The 16,027-nt window shown below is 47.0% G+C and overlaps 1 protein-coding gene across 1 annotated transcript; it reads left to right on the top strand.

Annotated features, from left to right (window-relative positions):
* Positions 1–636: 636 nt before the first annotated feature.
* On the top strand, positions 637–15,014 carry gemin8 (gem (nuclear organelle) associated protein 8). Its single transcript, XM_042334715.1, has 3 exons — positions 637–708; positions 6,177–6,588; positions 13,958–15,014. Exons 1-3 carry the CDS (start codon positions 685–687, stop codon positions 14,212–14,214), a joined length of 693 nt encoding a protein of 230 aa, XP_042190649.1. The 5' UTR covers positions 637–684; the 3' UTR covers positions 14,215–15,014.
* Positions 15,015–16,027: the final 1,013 nt, after the last annotated feature.

Below are 16,027 nucleotides of genomic sequence, written 5' to 3'. Positions count from 1 at the left end.
ACCCCCACCCCATCTCACCCCACCCCATCTCACCCCCCCATCTCACACCCCCACCCCATCTCACACCCCCACCCCATCTCACCCCCACCCATCTCACCCCCCATCTCACCCCCCCATCTCACCCCCACCCCATCTCACACCCCCACCCCATCTCACCTCCCCCCATCTCACCCCCGCCCATCTCACCCCCCCCATCTCACCCCCCCATCTCACCCCACCCCATCTCACACCCCACCCCATCTCACCCCCCATCTCACCCCACCCCATCTCACACCCCCACCCCATCTCACCCCCACCCCATCTCACACCCCCACCCCATCTCACCCCCACCCCATCTCACACCCCCATCTCACACACCCCCATCTCACCCCACCCCATCTCACCCCCCCATCTCACCCCCACCCCATCTTACACCCCCACCCCATCTCACACCCCCCCATCTCACACCCCCCCATCTCACCCCCACCCCCAATTTCCCCCCTCAGTGAAGCAGTTCTGTGAATGAAGCAAATGAACCTCTCCCCCGGGTTTGCTGTGGGGCTGCACTCCTGTGGGGATCACCATGGTGACCGTTTCCATGGTGACTGACTGACTGACTGACTGTACGGGTCGCTCCGAGCGCCAAACCTCGTGGTTCTCACCGCGCAGGCGCTGATCTGAGCTACACGCGGGACCAGGAAGAGAATGGACCCGAACCGGGGGACCGAGGTAACCCCCACACACACCCGCACCCCCTCACCTCCCCACCCCACATCCACCCCCCACACACCCACACCCACACCCGCACCCCCCCTCACCTCCACCACCCCCACCACCCCACACCCCCCCCACACCTCCCCCACACCCGCACCCCCCCTCACCTCCCCACACCCCCACACCCGCACCCCCCCCACACACACCCACACCCCCACACCCCCCCTCACCTCCCCACACCCCCCCCACCTCCCCACCCCCACACCCACACCCCCCCCTCACCTCCCCACCCCCACACCCACACCCCCCCTCACCTCCCCCCCCACACCCACACCCCCCCACACCTCCCCACCCCCGACACTCCCCCCCACCGACACCGGTACCCAGACCGCCCCCCTCAGGCCCTGACCACGTGACTCTGTACACAGTCTGTGTGAGTGAAGGTTGTAATTAACATTCTGTGGTACATGACCCGGTCCCGCCCCGACCTGACCCCACACCCCCACTGCCCCCACACCCCAGTGCCCCCACACCCCCACTGCCCCACACCCCAGTGCCCCCCACACCCCCAGTGCCCTCAGTGCCCTCCACACCCCCAGTGCCCTCCACACCCCCAGTGCCCCCCACACCCCCAGTGCCCCCCACACCCCAGTGCCCCCACACCCCCAGTGCCCCACACCCCCAGTGCCCCCACACCCCAGTGCCCTCAGTGCCCTCCACACCCCCAGTGCCCCCACACCCCAGTGCCCCCACTGCCCCCGCACCCCCAGTGCCCCCCACACCCCAGTGCCCCCACACCCCCACTGCCCCCACACCCCAGTGCCCCCACACCCCCAGTGCCCTCAGTGCCCTCCACACCCCCAGTGCCCCCACACCCCAGTGCCCCCACTGCCCCGCACCCCAGTGCCCCCACACCCCCAGTGCCCCCACTGCCCCCCACACCCCAGTGCCCTCAGTGCCCTCCACACCCCAGTGCCCCCCACACCCCCAGTGCCCCCACTGCCCCCGCACCCCCAGTGCCCCCCACACCCCAGTGCCCCCACTGCCCCCACACCCCCAGTGCCCTCAGTGCCCTCCACACCCCCAGTGCCCTCCACACCCTCAGTGCCCTCCACACCCCCAGTGCCCTCAGTGCCCTCCACACCCCCAGTGCCCTCCACACCCCCAGTGCCCCCACTGACCCACACCCCCACTGCCCCCACACCCCCAGTGCCCCACACCCCACTGCCCCCACACCCCCAGTGCCCCCACACCCCCACTGCCCCCACACCCCCAGTGCCCCCACACCCCCAGTGCCCCACTGCCCCACACCCCAGTGCCCCCACACCCCAAGTGCCCCCACTGCCCCACACCCCCAGTGCCCCCACACCCCCAGTGCCCCCACTGCCCCCACACCCCCAGTGCCCCCCACACCCCAGTGCCCCCACTGCCCCCCAGTGCCCTCAGTGCCCTCCACACCCCCAGTGCCCTCCACACCCTCAGTGCCCTCCACACCCCCGTGCCCTCAGTGCCCTCCACACCCCCACTGCCCCCACACCCCAGTGCCCCCACTGCCCCCCACACCCCCAGTGCCCCCACCCCCAGTGCCCCCACACCCCCAGTGCCCCCACACCCCCACTGCCCCCACACCCCCAGTGCCCCCACACCCCAGTGCCCTCAGTGCCCTCCACACCCCCAGTGCCCCCCACACCCCACTGCCCCCGCACCCCCAGTGCCCCCACACCCCCAGTGCCCCCACTGCCCCCACACCCCCAGTGCCCTCAGTGCCCTCCACACCCCAGTGCCCTCCACACCCTCATGCCCCCACACCCCCAGTGCCCTCAGTGCCCTCCACACCCCCAGTGCCCCCACACCCCCAGTGCCCCACTGCCCCCACACCCCAGTGCCCCCACACCCCCAGTGCCCCCACACCCCCAGTGCCCCCCACACCCCCAGTGCCCCCAGACCCCCACTGCCCCCACACCCCCAGTGCCCCCACACCCCCAGTGCCCTCAGTGCCCTCCACACACCCCAGTGCCCCCCACACCCCCAGTGCCCCACTGCCCCCACCCCAGTGCCCCACACCCCCAGTCCCCCAGTGCCCTCCACACCCCCAGTGCCCTCAGTGCTCTCCACACCCCCAGTACCCTCAGTGCTCTCTACAACCTCAGTGCCCTCTGTACCCTCTTCACCCTCAGTGCCCTCTGTACCCTCTACACGCTCAGTGTTCTCTGTACCCTCTACACCCTCAGTGCCCTCTGTACCCTCAGTGCCCTCTGTACCCTCAGTGCCCTCTGTACCCTTTGCGCCCTCAGTGCCCACTGCGCCCTCTGTACCCTCTGAGCCCTCTGCACCCTCAGTGCCCTCTGCACCCGCTGTGCCCTCAGTGCCCTCTGTGTGTGTGGGACCCGCCGCTGTGGCCCTTGGACTTTGTGCAGCCGATGCGTGTGGAGCAGATGCCGCTGCTGCCCACTGGGCATTGGGGAATTTGTTGGAATCCTGTTATCAAATTGTCAGCCTTGAATTAATGATGTCCAAGTTAAAGCTCAGTCTGGACTGTCTGAACCACAACTCCAAACACTGTGACAATTGCCACAAAAATATATCACTTCTCACACCGGACCGCTCTGAATTGAAGTCCAGGTTTATCTCGAAGATGTGATAAGGTGCTGTATCAAACGCAAGGTTTGTGTTCCTGGTCACAGCCATGCTCAGCCTGCAGTTTATTGATCAATAGCGGCAGAAGGAGCTAGAATGAATGGACAGAGCATTTTCTCCTGTGAACTATTGCTCATCAAAGAACAGATTGACCCTGATATAATGTGCTTTATTAATGGACCACAAGTTGGCCACAAATAGTTGATACTTCAGTGCAGTGCTAGGTGAGTGATGCCTTGTTGGAGATGCCATCCTTGGGATGAGATGTCAAACCAAGGCCCCATCTGCCCTGTTCAGGTGACGTTAAAGATCCTACAGCATTATACATATAATGAAGGGGTTTATCCTGATGTCCTAGCCAACGATCCTCCAGATAAAGCAAAACAAATGGTTATTCACTTGACAGCTATTTGTAGACATTGTATGCACACGTTAGCTTCCACGTTCTCCTACACATACATGGTTATCGCAATATATATTGAATCTTGTGAAACCTTTCAATCACGTGATAAGATATATCAAATGTAAGGATTATTATTTATTTTTAGAAATACTGTTATGAATAATAATAATAAACCTGAACCAAGGGCAATGAGGGAATCTAACTGAGGAAGAACTGTGGAAAATTGCTGAGCACCCAGTATTAATGGCTTTCAGTAAGATGTTCAGCCACACCCCTCCCCATGACAATAGACTTGTCAATCGCTGAATATATGTCTAAATGAACTAAAGTGGTACTAAGGCAAAGTCATAATTTATCTGATTGATGATATTGAAAGAAGGTATTTCAGAGCAAACGCTGCTAAATTGCTAAAAAAAAAATCCAATTAATCAGGTCACAGTAACTATATACTGACCCAAGTGATTCAATCTACATCACCCACGTACGTGGAGGTGGTGAGCATTCCTCTCGACTGGGAAAGAAGGTTGTCTGCCTGACTGTTGCGATGTATTTCAATGAGTTTGATAATCTCAATACTGGCCCTCTAGTGGAGGCATCGGTTATTTCATGTAGAAAAATAAAAATACATTTTTTATCTTGCTTCATCATATCAGGAACATTTTAAAATGCTTAAAAACTAGTTTGTATCAAGTGCACTCTCTGTGTATTTGTAGGTAAACAGAGCAGCCATTTATTCCATCAAGGCCAAACAGACAGCCGTGGGGTGAATAGTAACGCAGCACTCCTCCAGTACGTTGGTGGTAACACTCCAACCTCTGGGTCAGGAGATTGTGGAAAGACTGTGGAATGGAGTTCCAGAGTGTGGGGGCAGAGTGGCAGAAGGTCTGCCCGCCAATGGTGGGCCGGGAGAGGCGGGTGACAGGAAGCAGGCCGGAGCTCGCTGAGCGGAGGGAGCGAGCTGGATGGTAGGGGCTTAGGAGGTCGCAGAGATAGGAGGGGAGCAAGATCATGGAGGGCTTTGCAGGTGAAGACCAGGATCTTGAACTGTATCCTCTATGTGATGGGAAGCCAGTGGAGTTAGGTGAAAATGGGGGTGATAGGGTCATGGAGCCTGGTGCGGGAGAGGACACAGCCTGCAGAGTTCTGGATGATCTGCAGCCTATGAAGGGAAAAGTTGAGAAGGCCGACAAGCAAGGAGTTTACATAGTCAAGTCTCAATGTTATGAATGTGGGTATGAGGGTTTTGGCGGCATGCGGTGTGAGACAGTGGCGGAGCCGGGTAATGTAGCGGAGGTGGGGGAAGGCAGAGCGGGTCGTGGCACAGATGTGGGGTAGAAAGGATATTTGAGGGTCAAAAAGACGCCAAGGTTCCGGACTGGTTCAGTGAGGAGGAGTGTGCAACCATGGATGGTGATGCTGTCAGCTCCTGAGGTGAGGAGATGCTGACAGGAGCCAACCAGGAGGGCCTCGGTCTTGTTGACATTCAGCTGTAGAAAGTTAGCTCTCATCCATGCCTTGATGTCTGCCAGACATTCTGTCAGGACAGCAATGGTCCTGGAGTCGAGGGTGAAGGCAGAGAGGGTGTCATCCGCATACATGTAGAAGTTGACCCCATGTCTGCGGATGATGTCACCAAGAGAGAGCATATAGATATTGAAGAGGAGGGGACAACACTGTGCACAAATTGGCTGCTACATTCATCCACAAATACACAGTCACTCCACTTAAATTCTGTGAAGCGTTTTGAGATGTCCTCCTGATATTGAAGACGCTATTATCAAATGCAACGATTATTAGTAGTAGTACTTCACTCGAATGTCAGCCTGGATTGTGAGCTCAAGCCCCAACATGTAGAAATGGTTAAGAGAACTGGGTAGTGAAAGGGATACCTCTCGCCCAAGCAACATTGCGATAGTTTTATTTTACCATCACTAATACCCTCTTCTGATGATGTTTGATTCTTGCTTTTCCTTCCAATCATAATAGATAACTTACCAGTACAATGCACTAGGTGGCTTTCACATTAACCATCCAGCTAAGACTGCCCTCTGAGCCTCATTGATGAATCAGACGGGCTGGTCAACCAATAAGCTGCGGACATTCTTGGCTCAGCTAAGATATTTGTCCTCAAGGCCAGGAGGGAACCACTAGCCTCCCCTTTATGTTTAGACATTGTACTCATTTTATCAACCTTTCAGTTGAGGGCTGATCCACCAGGATTCAAACCCAGAATCTTCTGATGCGAATGATCAACCTCCTTGGAATAATCTAGATATTTTTCCTCCCTTCTATCTCTAGTACAATCTGCTACCTCACCTAAGTGGCTAATATGATACCTATCATCAGACAGCTACCAACCATGGGAAACAATACCCTTGATTCTGTCTTTACACAACGTCCAGATATAAGTACCTTTAATTGTTTTCATTTTTCTTTTGAGCAGGGTGAAGAGGTGACTAGACCAAGAGAGATGTGGTACAGCCATAAAATGTACTCCCGATATTGGCAGCATTATCAACAAGCCATGCTGTGGTTGCAGAAACACAGACGAGCATACCGGAAGGCAGTTGAGTCACTTCAGTACCCAGCCTGGTCCAGCCCTGAGCTTGGGGCTTGTCGCCTCACTGATTGGCACGAGGATGCAGCTCACAGAGCCAGGTACGGGCAGGGCCAGCAGTGGCGGCGCCCACACGGGTCGAAGAGGCAAGAGGAAAACTTTCAGGATGAAACGGATCCCTATTCGGACATGGATGAGGAGTCAGAGAGTGAAATAGAGTGTGATGTCAGCGGCGTAGAGATTACAGAAGAACTCCGCCAGTACTTTGAACAGACAGAAAAACACAGGGAGGAGTTAAGTACGTGTTTATACTGTTTTACACACAATTTTTTTATTTTTATAATTCTTCCTCATGTCATTGCACCTAGGATCAGTCTAAACTACCGTACATGCTGCTTAAGTGTGGGCAGGTGGTTTGCTCCCAGTCTAAATTGCTGCCTATTCCTTCTTTAGCTTGCTCTTCGAGGTTACTAGCTACTATTGGAGCAGAACATAAAGATTGCAGAACACAAAGAGACTACTTATTTTATCAAGCCTATGTTGGTACCTGCTCCTCCACTGGAACTATCTAATCATAATTCTCTTTACCCGTATAAATGCATAATTACTTTTTGTCTATTACCGCAACTTATGATTAGTACTATTCCAATTCATTATAGAGTAGGGCAAACCACACTGAACTCAGTATGCTTTAGATTTTGGAGGGACAAACCTATAATTGTGCTACTTGCAGTCTATCACAGTTCAACTTAATCTAATAGAATTACTCACCCACCTTATATTACACTTTACTCAACTCCAAAGGACAATGCTTTAATATTCTTAATAATAATAATTCTTGCATTTGATATAGCACCTTATCACGTATTCGGGATTTGCCTCAAAGCGCTTCACAGAATATACTGTAAAGTGAATTGAGTGTATATTTTGTGGGCGAAACGTAACAGCCAATTGCGCACAGCAGTGTCCCACAAACAGTAGTAGATTAAATGACCAATTTTTAAAAAAAATTGAAAGAATTATTACCCCCAGAAAAGCAATCCGCCAATCGACTAACAACCAGGTTCCTACTTACTTCTAGGTAAACAGAGACGTGTGGAGTAAGGAAACTTTCCCAATGTTTCGTCCTGCCGGGAATCGAACCCAGGTCTCTCGCTTGTGAGGCGAGTGCTTTAACCACTATTGTTTTAAAACTCTTAAAACAATATTTTCAGCCTCGGTATGAAAGAACTCACTGCAATGCAGTTTTAAGAGTATTAAAGAATTGCCCTCACTAGAGCGAGATATTTACTAACAAAGTAGAAAACAAGAGGAGCAGGTGGGATTCCAAGTTATTGCACAGTTGGAAAGACACTGTTTTGCACAAATCTTCTGAATTTAAAGATCAATTGTTTGTATTTGGCTGTTTGTTTCAGCCTTTTCATTTAGAGAATAGCTACTTCATTTGTATTCCAAACAAAATTTGATATAAAACCGTTGGCTTGAAATCCAGGTAAAACCTGGCATCAGTACTGAGTCAATTACCGCCCGCATACTCACCGCACAAAACTCCAGACCCCCATTACACCAGTCTGTACCAGACTCCACGGGCTCCCAATTACTGAACGGATTGATTTCAAGATCCTCGTACGTGTTTTCAAATCGCATCATGCCCTCACACCTCCCTACCTATCCAACCTGCTTACCCCCTACTTCACCACCTGCTGCCTTCACTCGGCTGGCTCCAGCTTCTTGTTTGTCCCCCATCCCCTCCTCTCCACCATCGGTGGCTGTGCCTTCAGCCACTATGCCCCGAAACTCTGGAACTCTCTCCCTCAATCCCTCCGCCTTTCCCCCTCCCTCCCCACCTTCAAATCCCACCTAAAGACCTTCCTTTTTGATCGTGCTTATAGTCACCTCACCCCACCCTCTCCCCCTGGCTTGTTGTCAGACTCCACCACTGTCGAGCTTCGAGACACTACCCAAGTGAAAGCTGCTATATAAATGCAGGTTGTTGTTGTTGTTGTGGGTTGAGAGCAGTAAATCAGAGTCAGAAGAGTCATAGGGCTATATAAGATTACACAGATGGGTGGTGTGGAGAAATTTGAGGATGTTTAGTGATCCACTAAGCTCGTGGAGTTTTGTAAGAATGGAGGTTTGAGACAGGTCTCGAATTGCCGAGTTTGATTGAGTTGATTTTTTTGGAAGACTGGAGCAAGGCAGCTTACTTCACGTTTTGGAAATCTGAAATTAAAAATGGCAATGCTGTTGATGCATAACACATGAATCAGATGTGAGAAGGGAAGGGAATTTCTCTTGCTGTCCAGGCCAACAATTCCTCAAATAAAATTGGTCATTAACTTCATGGCTGTTTGTGGCACATTGCCATTTTCAACATTGACTGCCACATTCGCCTACAAAAATACACCATCATTACACTTTACAGTAAACCATGTAAAGAACTTGGAGACGTGCTCCTGATGTGAAAAACACTATATCAAGTGTAATGATATTTTTATCACCCGTCCATGTAATTTTCTACGATTTTCATGAAGCTCTGTTGTGTCCAGTTTTCTGCGCCAGGGGGCAGCACGTTGCATCAATCAACACAGTAGCAAGCAACAGCTTCTCAGTTTATTTAATTTCTCTGTCGATAGGTGTCACTGAGAGACGGCTTAAAAATGTATTGCAAAATAATGTTATATTCATAGCGTATTCTGTAAATAAATTCTAAATAAATGGTCAATGCTTCCAACGCTTCCATTATCTTAAGGATAGTGCACATTTTGGAGATACTGGTTGATGATGTGCTGGTTAAATAATAAATAATCCTTGCATTTGATACAGTGACTTTCATGTTGGATGGTATCTCATAGTACTTCAGAGGGTATACTATAAAGTTTAGTGACTGTATTTTGTAGTTGAACACGGCAGCAAATTTGCGCAACTAAATGTCCCACGTTTAGCCATGAAGCGAGTAAGTTTTATGGGGGGAGGGGGGGAGGGTGTTGTTGGCTAGGACTCTGCGAGAGGCTCCCTTCTCTTTTCAAGGTAGTAGTAGTAACAGGATATAACAACAGCTTGCATTTACATAGCGCTCTTCACGCTAGATGGTGTCTCAGCGTGCTTAACAGTGGTGGAGCCTCATGCCGAGCCAGGCGGAGGGGGAAGGTGACCGTAGGTCCAGTCAAAGACGAAGGTCTTCAAGCGTGACCTGTAAATAGGGAGAGAGGGATCAAGGCGAAGGGATTGAGGGAGAGTTCCACGGCTTCAGGGTGTAGTGGCTGAAAGCATGGCCGCCGATGGTGGGGTGGTGGGTCCAGGGGACAAGAAGGAGGCCGGAGCCAGTCGAGGGGAGGCAGCGGGTAGTAGTGGAGGGAGAGAGCAGGTTGGAGAGATAGGGGGGTGCCAAGGGTGTGAAGGGATTTCAATACAAGAGTGAGGATAAAGCCAAAAAGCTGCCTGAAAGTGCAAAAATGATGTTTCTAGTCCTACCCCTTCCATCCCCCACTAGAACATGCAAGAAAGGGAAACTCGGGGCCCTGTTTATTGTTGAAGAATATTTATTGGATATTTACATGAATGTACTGAAACATGACGCTCAAAGGGTAAATATCTCATTATTACCCAGTCCTTGGTCTGTTATAAATTTGCTCCCTGGCATCTGTTACCTTTTTCGTAAGTTTATGAACATCTGGATTAGATTCCACTGGGGGGAAAAAGGCCAGTTTGCTGGGGCTGTAGCTAAAAATACGCAAGACAACCAGTACTGTTACAGCAATAGAAACGTTAACCACAGTCAGTTTAAGATCTCCTTTTCTCTGACAGATCGCTGGTGGGAGTGGTTCTTGCTGGATTTTAATGGAATATTGTACAGTACATTGTATTTCAAGTCACAATGCTTTAAATTGCAATAAGTATGAAGTGGAATTGTGACAGCGTGTAAATGATTAGTCGGTGTTCAAATGAGCTTTGAGAGGAGAAAACTCAATGACTCAATTGTGAGCGTGTTTATGAGGAGGACCTGGGTTGAGCATTATGGAAATGACAGAGTCTAAACTCTTGAATACTGTATTGATGGAATAAATATTGCAATATCATGTGGCCAAGTTTTGCATAATGTAAACACTGTATATAGAGTTGCTTCAGAATATAATTGTAAGCTATGCAGTTACTTTCAACTTGTTCAAAGGTATGCAGTGAACTTTACTGATTTCTTAAAATGCATTTCAAAATACAGCCGCTCTGCGAATTGATTACTATCTTAAGTATCCAGAATAACGTGAATTCTCAGCTCATATAACAACCCTTATACTGTCAGGTCAGTTGGCATTCTACATATTACATATGTTGCTACATATTACAGTAAATCCAGTGAAGCACTTTGAGACGTCCTCCCGATGTGAAAGACGCCATATCAAATGCAAGGCTCATTATTATTTGTTTATTTGTTTACCAGCATCTCTCTCAGATAGCTCTATTCACTGTTCTTCGGTATTAATGCTTAATGTTATGTGACATTGTAAATCTCCCTTTTTTCCCCTTTTGGTAACCCCCATAAAAATACCCCACTTTACAATATATCCTGTGAAGCACTTTGAGATTTCGCAACTACATAATGAGGCATTATACCAAATGAAAGGATTATTATTTTATTAACTGTAGACAGCATTAGCGCCAGCGTAAAAACCTGCATCAAAACACTACACCTTTAACCTCGCAAGAGGAGCCTAATTTATGCTGCTACTTTATCAATTGCATTGGGTGTGTTTAAGAAACACAGTGACACCCGGTTTCAGAATTTCTAAGGTATTTTGAAATTTGTTGGACCAAAGGTTCCTGAGAATCCATTGATTGTGTTTTCAAGGTACCAAGGACTAGTGAGGCCAGTGTGAATCACACCCAGCTTGTTTATACTGCACTGTTTTTGAAACCATTTCCTCCAGGTGGTGTCAGGAGCAGGATTTGAGCGTGATTTTATTGGCTTGGGTTTCTATTTATACAGTATTTTTGGCTTATTATATTAGTGATGATTCACCACCAATTCTATGGTATGAGCCCAGTCTTACAGCCAGTAGACTTTCATCATGTCAAGTTTGAGTTAGATTTAAGACCTGGCCTGAGTTGAGAAATGATAATACTGACATTGGGACCCAATGATACCTTGGATACATAGTGCCAAAAGTGAGACAATAATGTCCTTTTCCCAATTCCATAATAATTCCATAATAAACACTGAATTCTGACCTCATACACAAAGAAAACTCATACATGGGATAGACGGGAGAGGAATCTACCAATAAATAATCCCTAGCTTCTTAAAGGTAATTTATAATTCTTTCTAACCATTTGTTTATAGAAGTGGAATTGTACAAATGAGGGCATGAGGCATATGTGAAGCAAGATGTTACTGTTTGCGTTGGAGGATTAGACGTGCTAGTTGCAGCAATTAGTCTGGTGATTGGCTTCATTCCTCTGTGTTCATCTTTGAGGCTAAGACGTGGGCCATCTGGCCATTGCTTGTGGATTACTCCAGTGGTAAACTATTTCTTGTCTGCACGCCAACAAGTAGCGTAGTATGTGGGGAATTCCGGGAGAATTTTCTCCATAACTTCTCGCAATTTATTATTTGCCACAACAACCCCCTAAAGAGGTTAGATGCAATCATAGATTAATTTCAATATTTTCTCACTTATTTACAGAATGGTGGAAATCAAATAATGTAGTTTATTGTTACTTTTTTTGCCATTTGGGCTTCTAGGAATTTCCATTAAGCTACAACAGTGTGTCTACAAGATTACAATACATCCCACACCATGTCTCCCAGGACTTTGTGTAAGAGCAGCAATTACATGGCAAGTTACAGTGTTTGAGAAATTAAAATTCCTAAAATCTCATTGAGGTGCGTGCCATCCTATTCTTTGGGTGGAGGGAACATTTCTGTACTAAGAAAGTACAGTTTTACAGAGCAGAAAGAAGTTGCTGTGAATGCATTCGGTCAAATATGAATATACTAAATCAAAGTTATTGTCCTTCAGTGAATTGTCACTTGTTGCTGATCCTCTGCCTGACTTCATGCACCATCATTTTAATCTAAAGTGAAACCAGAAAGCTACACGTTGCTGTCAATGGTAGCCCCAACTTCAATATCCCTGAGAGGTGGTTGTCAGGGCTTCCCTGTGAGCAGTACCACATTGGTGATGAATGTAATATGCTACCGCTTACACATCCTCACGTGGCCTGAGCTTACAGTTTGCATAGATCTTTCCCTGACCCCAAGGCATGCCCACAATCAGGAACTGAAAGTCACTTTTTGCTTCTTTAAAAGCAGGACTCATCCGGAGCGACCATTCGTTTGTCTGTTGCCGCCAGGGCTCCAGAATCATCAGTTGCACAGGGGTTACAGTTCCCTCAAGCAGTACAGAACTGCTTTTCTGTGAAGTGCCTCTGGAATAGAGAGACCAGTGTGGTTTCTGAAAGGCACGATTTCTTCACTGACAGACTCTTGCTGCCAGAATACTATATTGTATTTTAAAAATGTATTTGTAGTTCATTACAAGTTCTTCAAAGATCAAATCTTGCTTATTAATTAGGACCAAACTGCTGTACAGAGCTATTGCACTGTGGTAATTCAGCTTGTAATTCCAGATGCAGAAGGTATTTCATGGGTTTAATTCAAGCCAGCAGCACTTATAATCAGTTCACATAAGCAAAATCAAAGGCAAAGCAATTTGGCTCTTGCTTTTCTAATGTCAAGGTCAATGAATGTGTTCCTCAATCGAGGTGTCAATAATGAAACCTCAACACCCTTGGTTAGGGAGGAGCGGAAAAGCAGGCACGTCGACTTCTGCTTGCAAATCAGCAACTGCTGCTGAAAAGACCAAATTATATTAGCGTCAAGTAAGGCAAAGAATCGGGCGCACTGTCATATTGTCCCCCTCTCACAGCCTGGTGACGCATATTATTTGGTCTCAAGCATGTAGAGTGATCCCTTGGCCAGTCATTCCCTTCAATAGGGAATGGGATTTTTTTTATAATTTAAAACCATCTGAGCCAGAGGCAGGATTTATGACAAGTCATCTGGACAGAGAACTGTCATGTCTGCCCAATGGTGTATGGGAATGATTTGCAAGAGTCATCAGGTCATAGCTGATGTCACAACTTGCGCATAAGTGCAGCACACAGAAAACTGTGCACTAACAGATTAGGTTGTCCGTTGGTGCTTCCTGTGGATGCACAGCACAAGATTGACCAGAGGTCTCCGGGGCATCTGGAGCAAAGTTATGCTATACTAATATTAAAAATAATAATCCTTGCATTTGATATAGCGCCTTATCACGTTGTTGAGACATTTCAAAGCGCTTCACAGGATATACTGTAAACTGGATTGACTGTATTTTGTGGGTGAAACGTGCGTATGTATATTGTAATATTTTATTTGATCCTATGGAGTAAATTATAATATTGCAGTACCTCTTTTCTGCCACTGAATTTCTACTCAGTGTGACTTGCTAACAAAAATTCTGATGGCGACACAATCCTATTTACGTAGAATATTCTGAGGTTTTATAAAGTCCTGTTTAGATCACTTGACATTTTTGGACTATTACACTCACTGATTTCAACCCCTCCCCCTCCTATCTCTTCAATGATCACTAAAGCCGCCCTATTTTTTTTGATGTTCTCAGAACGACAGCAGGAGTATGACGATGAGCAGCAGAAAATGTATGTTTTGGCAGACCATGATTTTCACAGCACGATGGGGAGAACAGTGCAACCACCAGCAGAGAGGCCCGGTGAGAGGAGAGTGGTGGAAATGAAGAGACTCTATGGAGAATCTGCTGCTAAAATCCAAGGAATGGAAACAGCAATGCAACTTACTTTTGATAGGAAGTGTGATAAAAAGCAGCCCAAATACTGGCCTGTAATTCCTCTGAAACTCTAATTGTATTTTCTCACTTCACAATGTTTTATTTGCATTGGAGGCTGGGATTAAAAGGCAACGGGAGGTCTCATTTTTTAAAAGTGTATTTGAGAGTTGCATTAATTTCAAGGATTTTTTTAACTTCTCTGTGCAGATGTACTCATTAAATAGAAGTACGTTTATGTTTTTTTCAAAGAAAATGCCATTACTTGCTTGTAACAATACAACTATAAATCAGTTTTCTCTTTTCTGTTCAATTTGTTCTTTTGAATAGTTTTGATAAAGGGGGATGAGAATTAATGATGTCAACAGTATGAAAGAAAGCATCTTTGGGGATATTGTTCAACCAAAGGGTAGGGTGGGGGGGAGGAGCTGAATTAACATCTCTAGATTACCAACCAGTGTTAATGACTAAGTGAGTGTACAACCTTAGTCTGTGTGTTATTTTGGCTTCCTTGCCTTTTCTGATTACAATGCTTGTATTCTACAGGTTTCCACAATTTGGTTAAACAATTTTTTTTGTGTTTTATATGCATAGACTATCTCTAACGTATTTCTTCGTTGGTCCCTTATGAATGAGATCAGAGCTAAATGACAGTTTAATACAAAACTATTGAACAAATGTAATAGATTATGGCAAATCTTTTAATCCTGTTTCTCTTGCCTTTTTCCAAGACCCTTAATACTCTTACTTCCCAAGTATCTATCTTCTCTTCCTTTAAAGTATCCCAATCAATTTTTAAGGCTTCTTAGGCAATCCAATACCCATCTTTCTTTTAAACATCCTAATTGATTCTGTCTATAATGCATTCCAGATTTTCACAAACTTCTGTGTGAAAAAATGTTTTCTGATCTAATTTCTAATCAATTTTGCTCAGTTTAAAGCTGTCACCATGGCAGAGGGGGCTCTCAGTATCTATCGGGGTCAATTTCGTGAGGTCACTGATTACATTAGGATATGCCCCTGGCTGCAGCTTTCTCTCTTGTAATAGATAATAATTGTCACAATTCAAATGATAACATAAAGCTTGAAAATATTGACTTTTATTTAGAAAGGACTAGCCTTTCCATGATCCAGCTTTGAGAAATCAGAAAATACGTGGTATTTACATTATATGTTATATGTGTTCAGTTTAAAAATACAGCACAGCAAGAAATAGCAAAGAAGTGAAAATTAAAAGAAGTGACAGATTCCTGCAAAATGTTGGAAAACCTTTTCTCACTGATTTACAAACGTACTGTAATGTTTCAAAATGCATTCACACTGGCATATAATGGCGGTACAAAAACAGCACTTGCCTCATCATTCTCTCCTAAAGCAAAATATTTGCCGCACACCCCTTCTTGAGACTAGACTGTTCTTTGTGCCATAAAGATTGTATTTGCCCTGTATGAGCAATGGGCATTACGTACTGACCATTTGTTGTCAGCTGCAGTCTTTACTGGTAAATCATTTATGAAAATTATTACTTTTGTCTGGCATCCTGATGGCTTAAAGTGTGGTAGCGCAAGGGTGTCCCTGTAATTCATCACACATTGAGTTCTAATTTGTGGCATTCATTAACACTTCTTTTAAAAATGACTCTAATGTTGCAACTATTAGACGGCATCAGACCAGCTTGTGAGTACGCCACTCTCCAGTCGATTGTATTGAATCAGAGTTCTCAAAATATAGTTTTTGCTGTAATTGTTTGTTCATGTATTTACAGGCCTCATCTATACTAATAAAGACAAAGTGTGTGTATGTGTGTGTTTGTCTGTGTCTCTGCCAATAACGGAATTAATGATTGACTTAGAGACATGATTTATACCTCATCGGAAAGGTCTTGCATGT

This window comes from Callorhinchus milii, unplaced genomic scaffold (genome assembly GCF_018977255.1).
Source record: "Callorhinchus milii isolate IMCB2004 unplaced genomic scaffold, IMCB_Cmil_1.0 Scaffold4, whole genome shotgun sequence".
Lineage (NCBI taxonomy): Eukaryota > Metazoa > Chordata > Chondrichthyes > Chimaeriformes > Callorhinchidae > Callorhinchus > Callorhinchus milii.
The sequence above is the reverse complement of the archived record's forward strand: the minus strand, read 5'-3'. Positions and strand labels throughout refer to the sequence as shown.

Bases quoted from the DNA above. Each gene is read 5' to 3' on its own strand.
- gemin8 (XM_042334715.1), top strand. From the start codon at position 685: ATGGACCCGAACCGGGGGACCGAG. The intron at 709-6,176 runs GTAACCCCCACA...TCTTTTGAGCAG, and splicing joins ACCCGAACCGGGGGACCGAG to GGTGAAGAGGTGACTAGACC. The intron at 6,589-13,957 runs GTACGTGTTTAT...TGATGTTCTCAG, and splicing joins AAAACACAGGGAGGAGTTAA to AACGACAGCAGGAGTATGAC.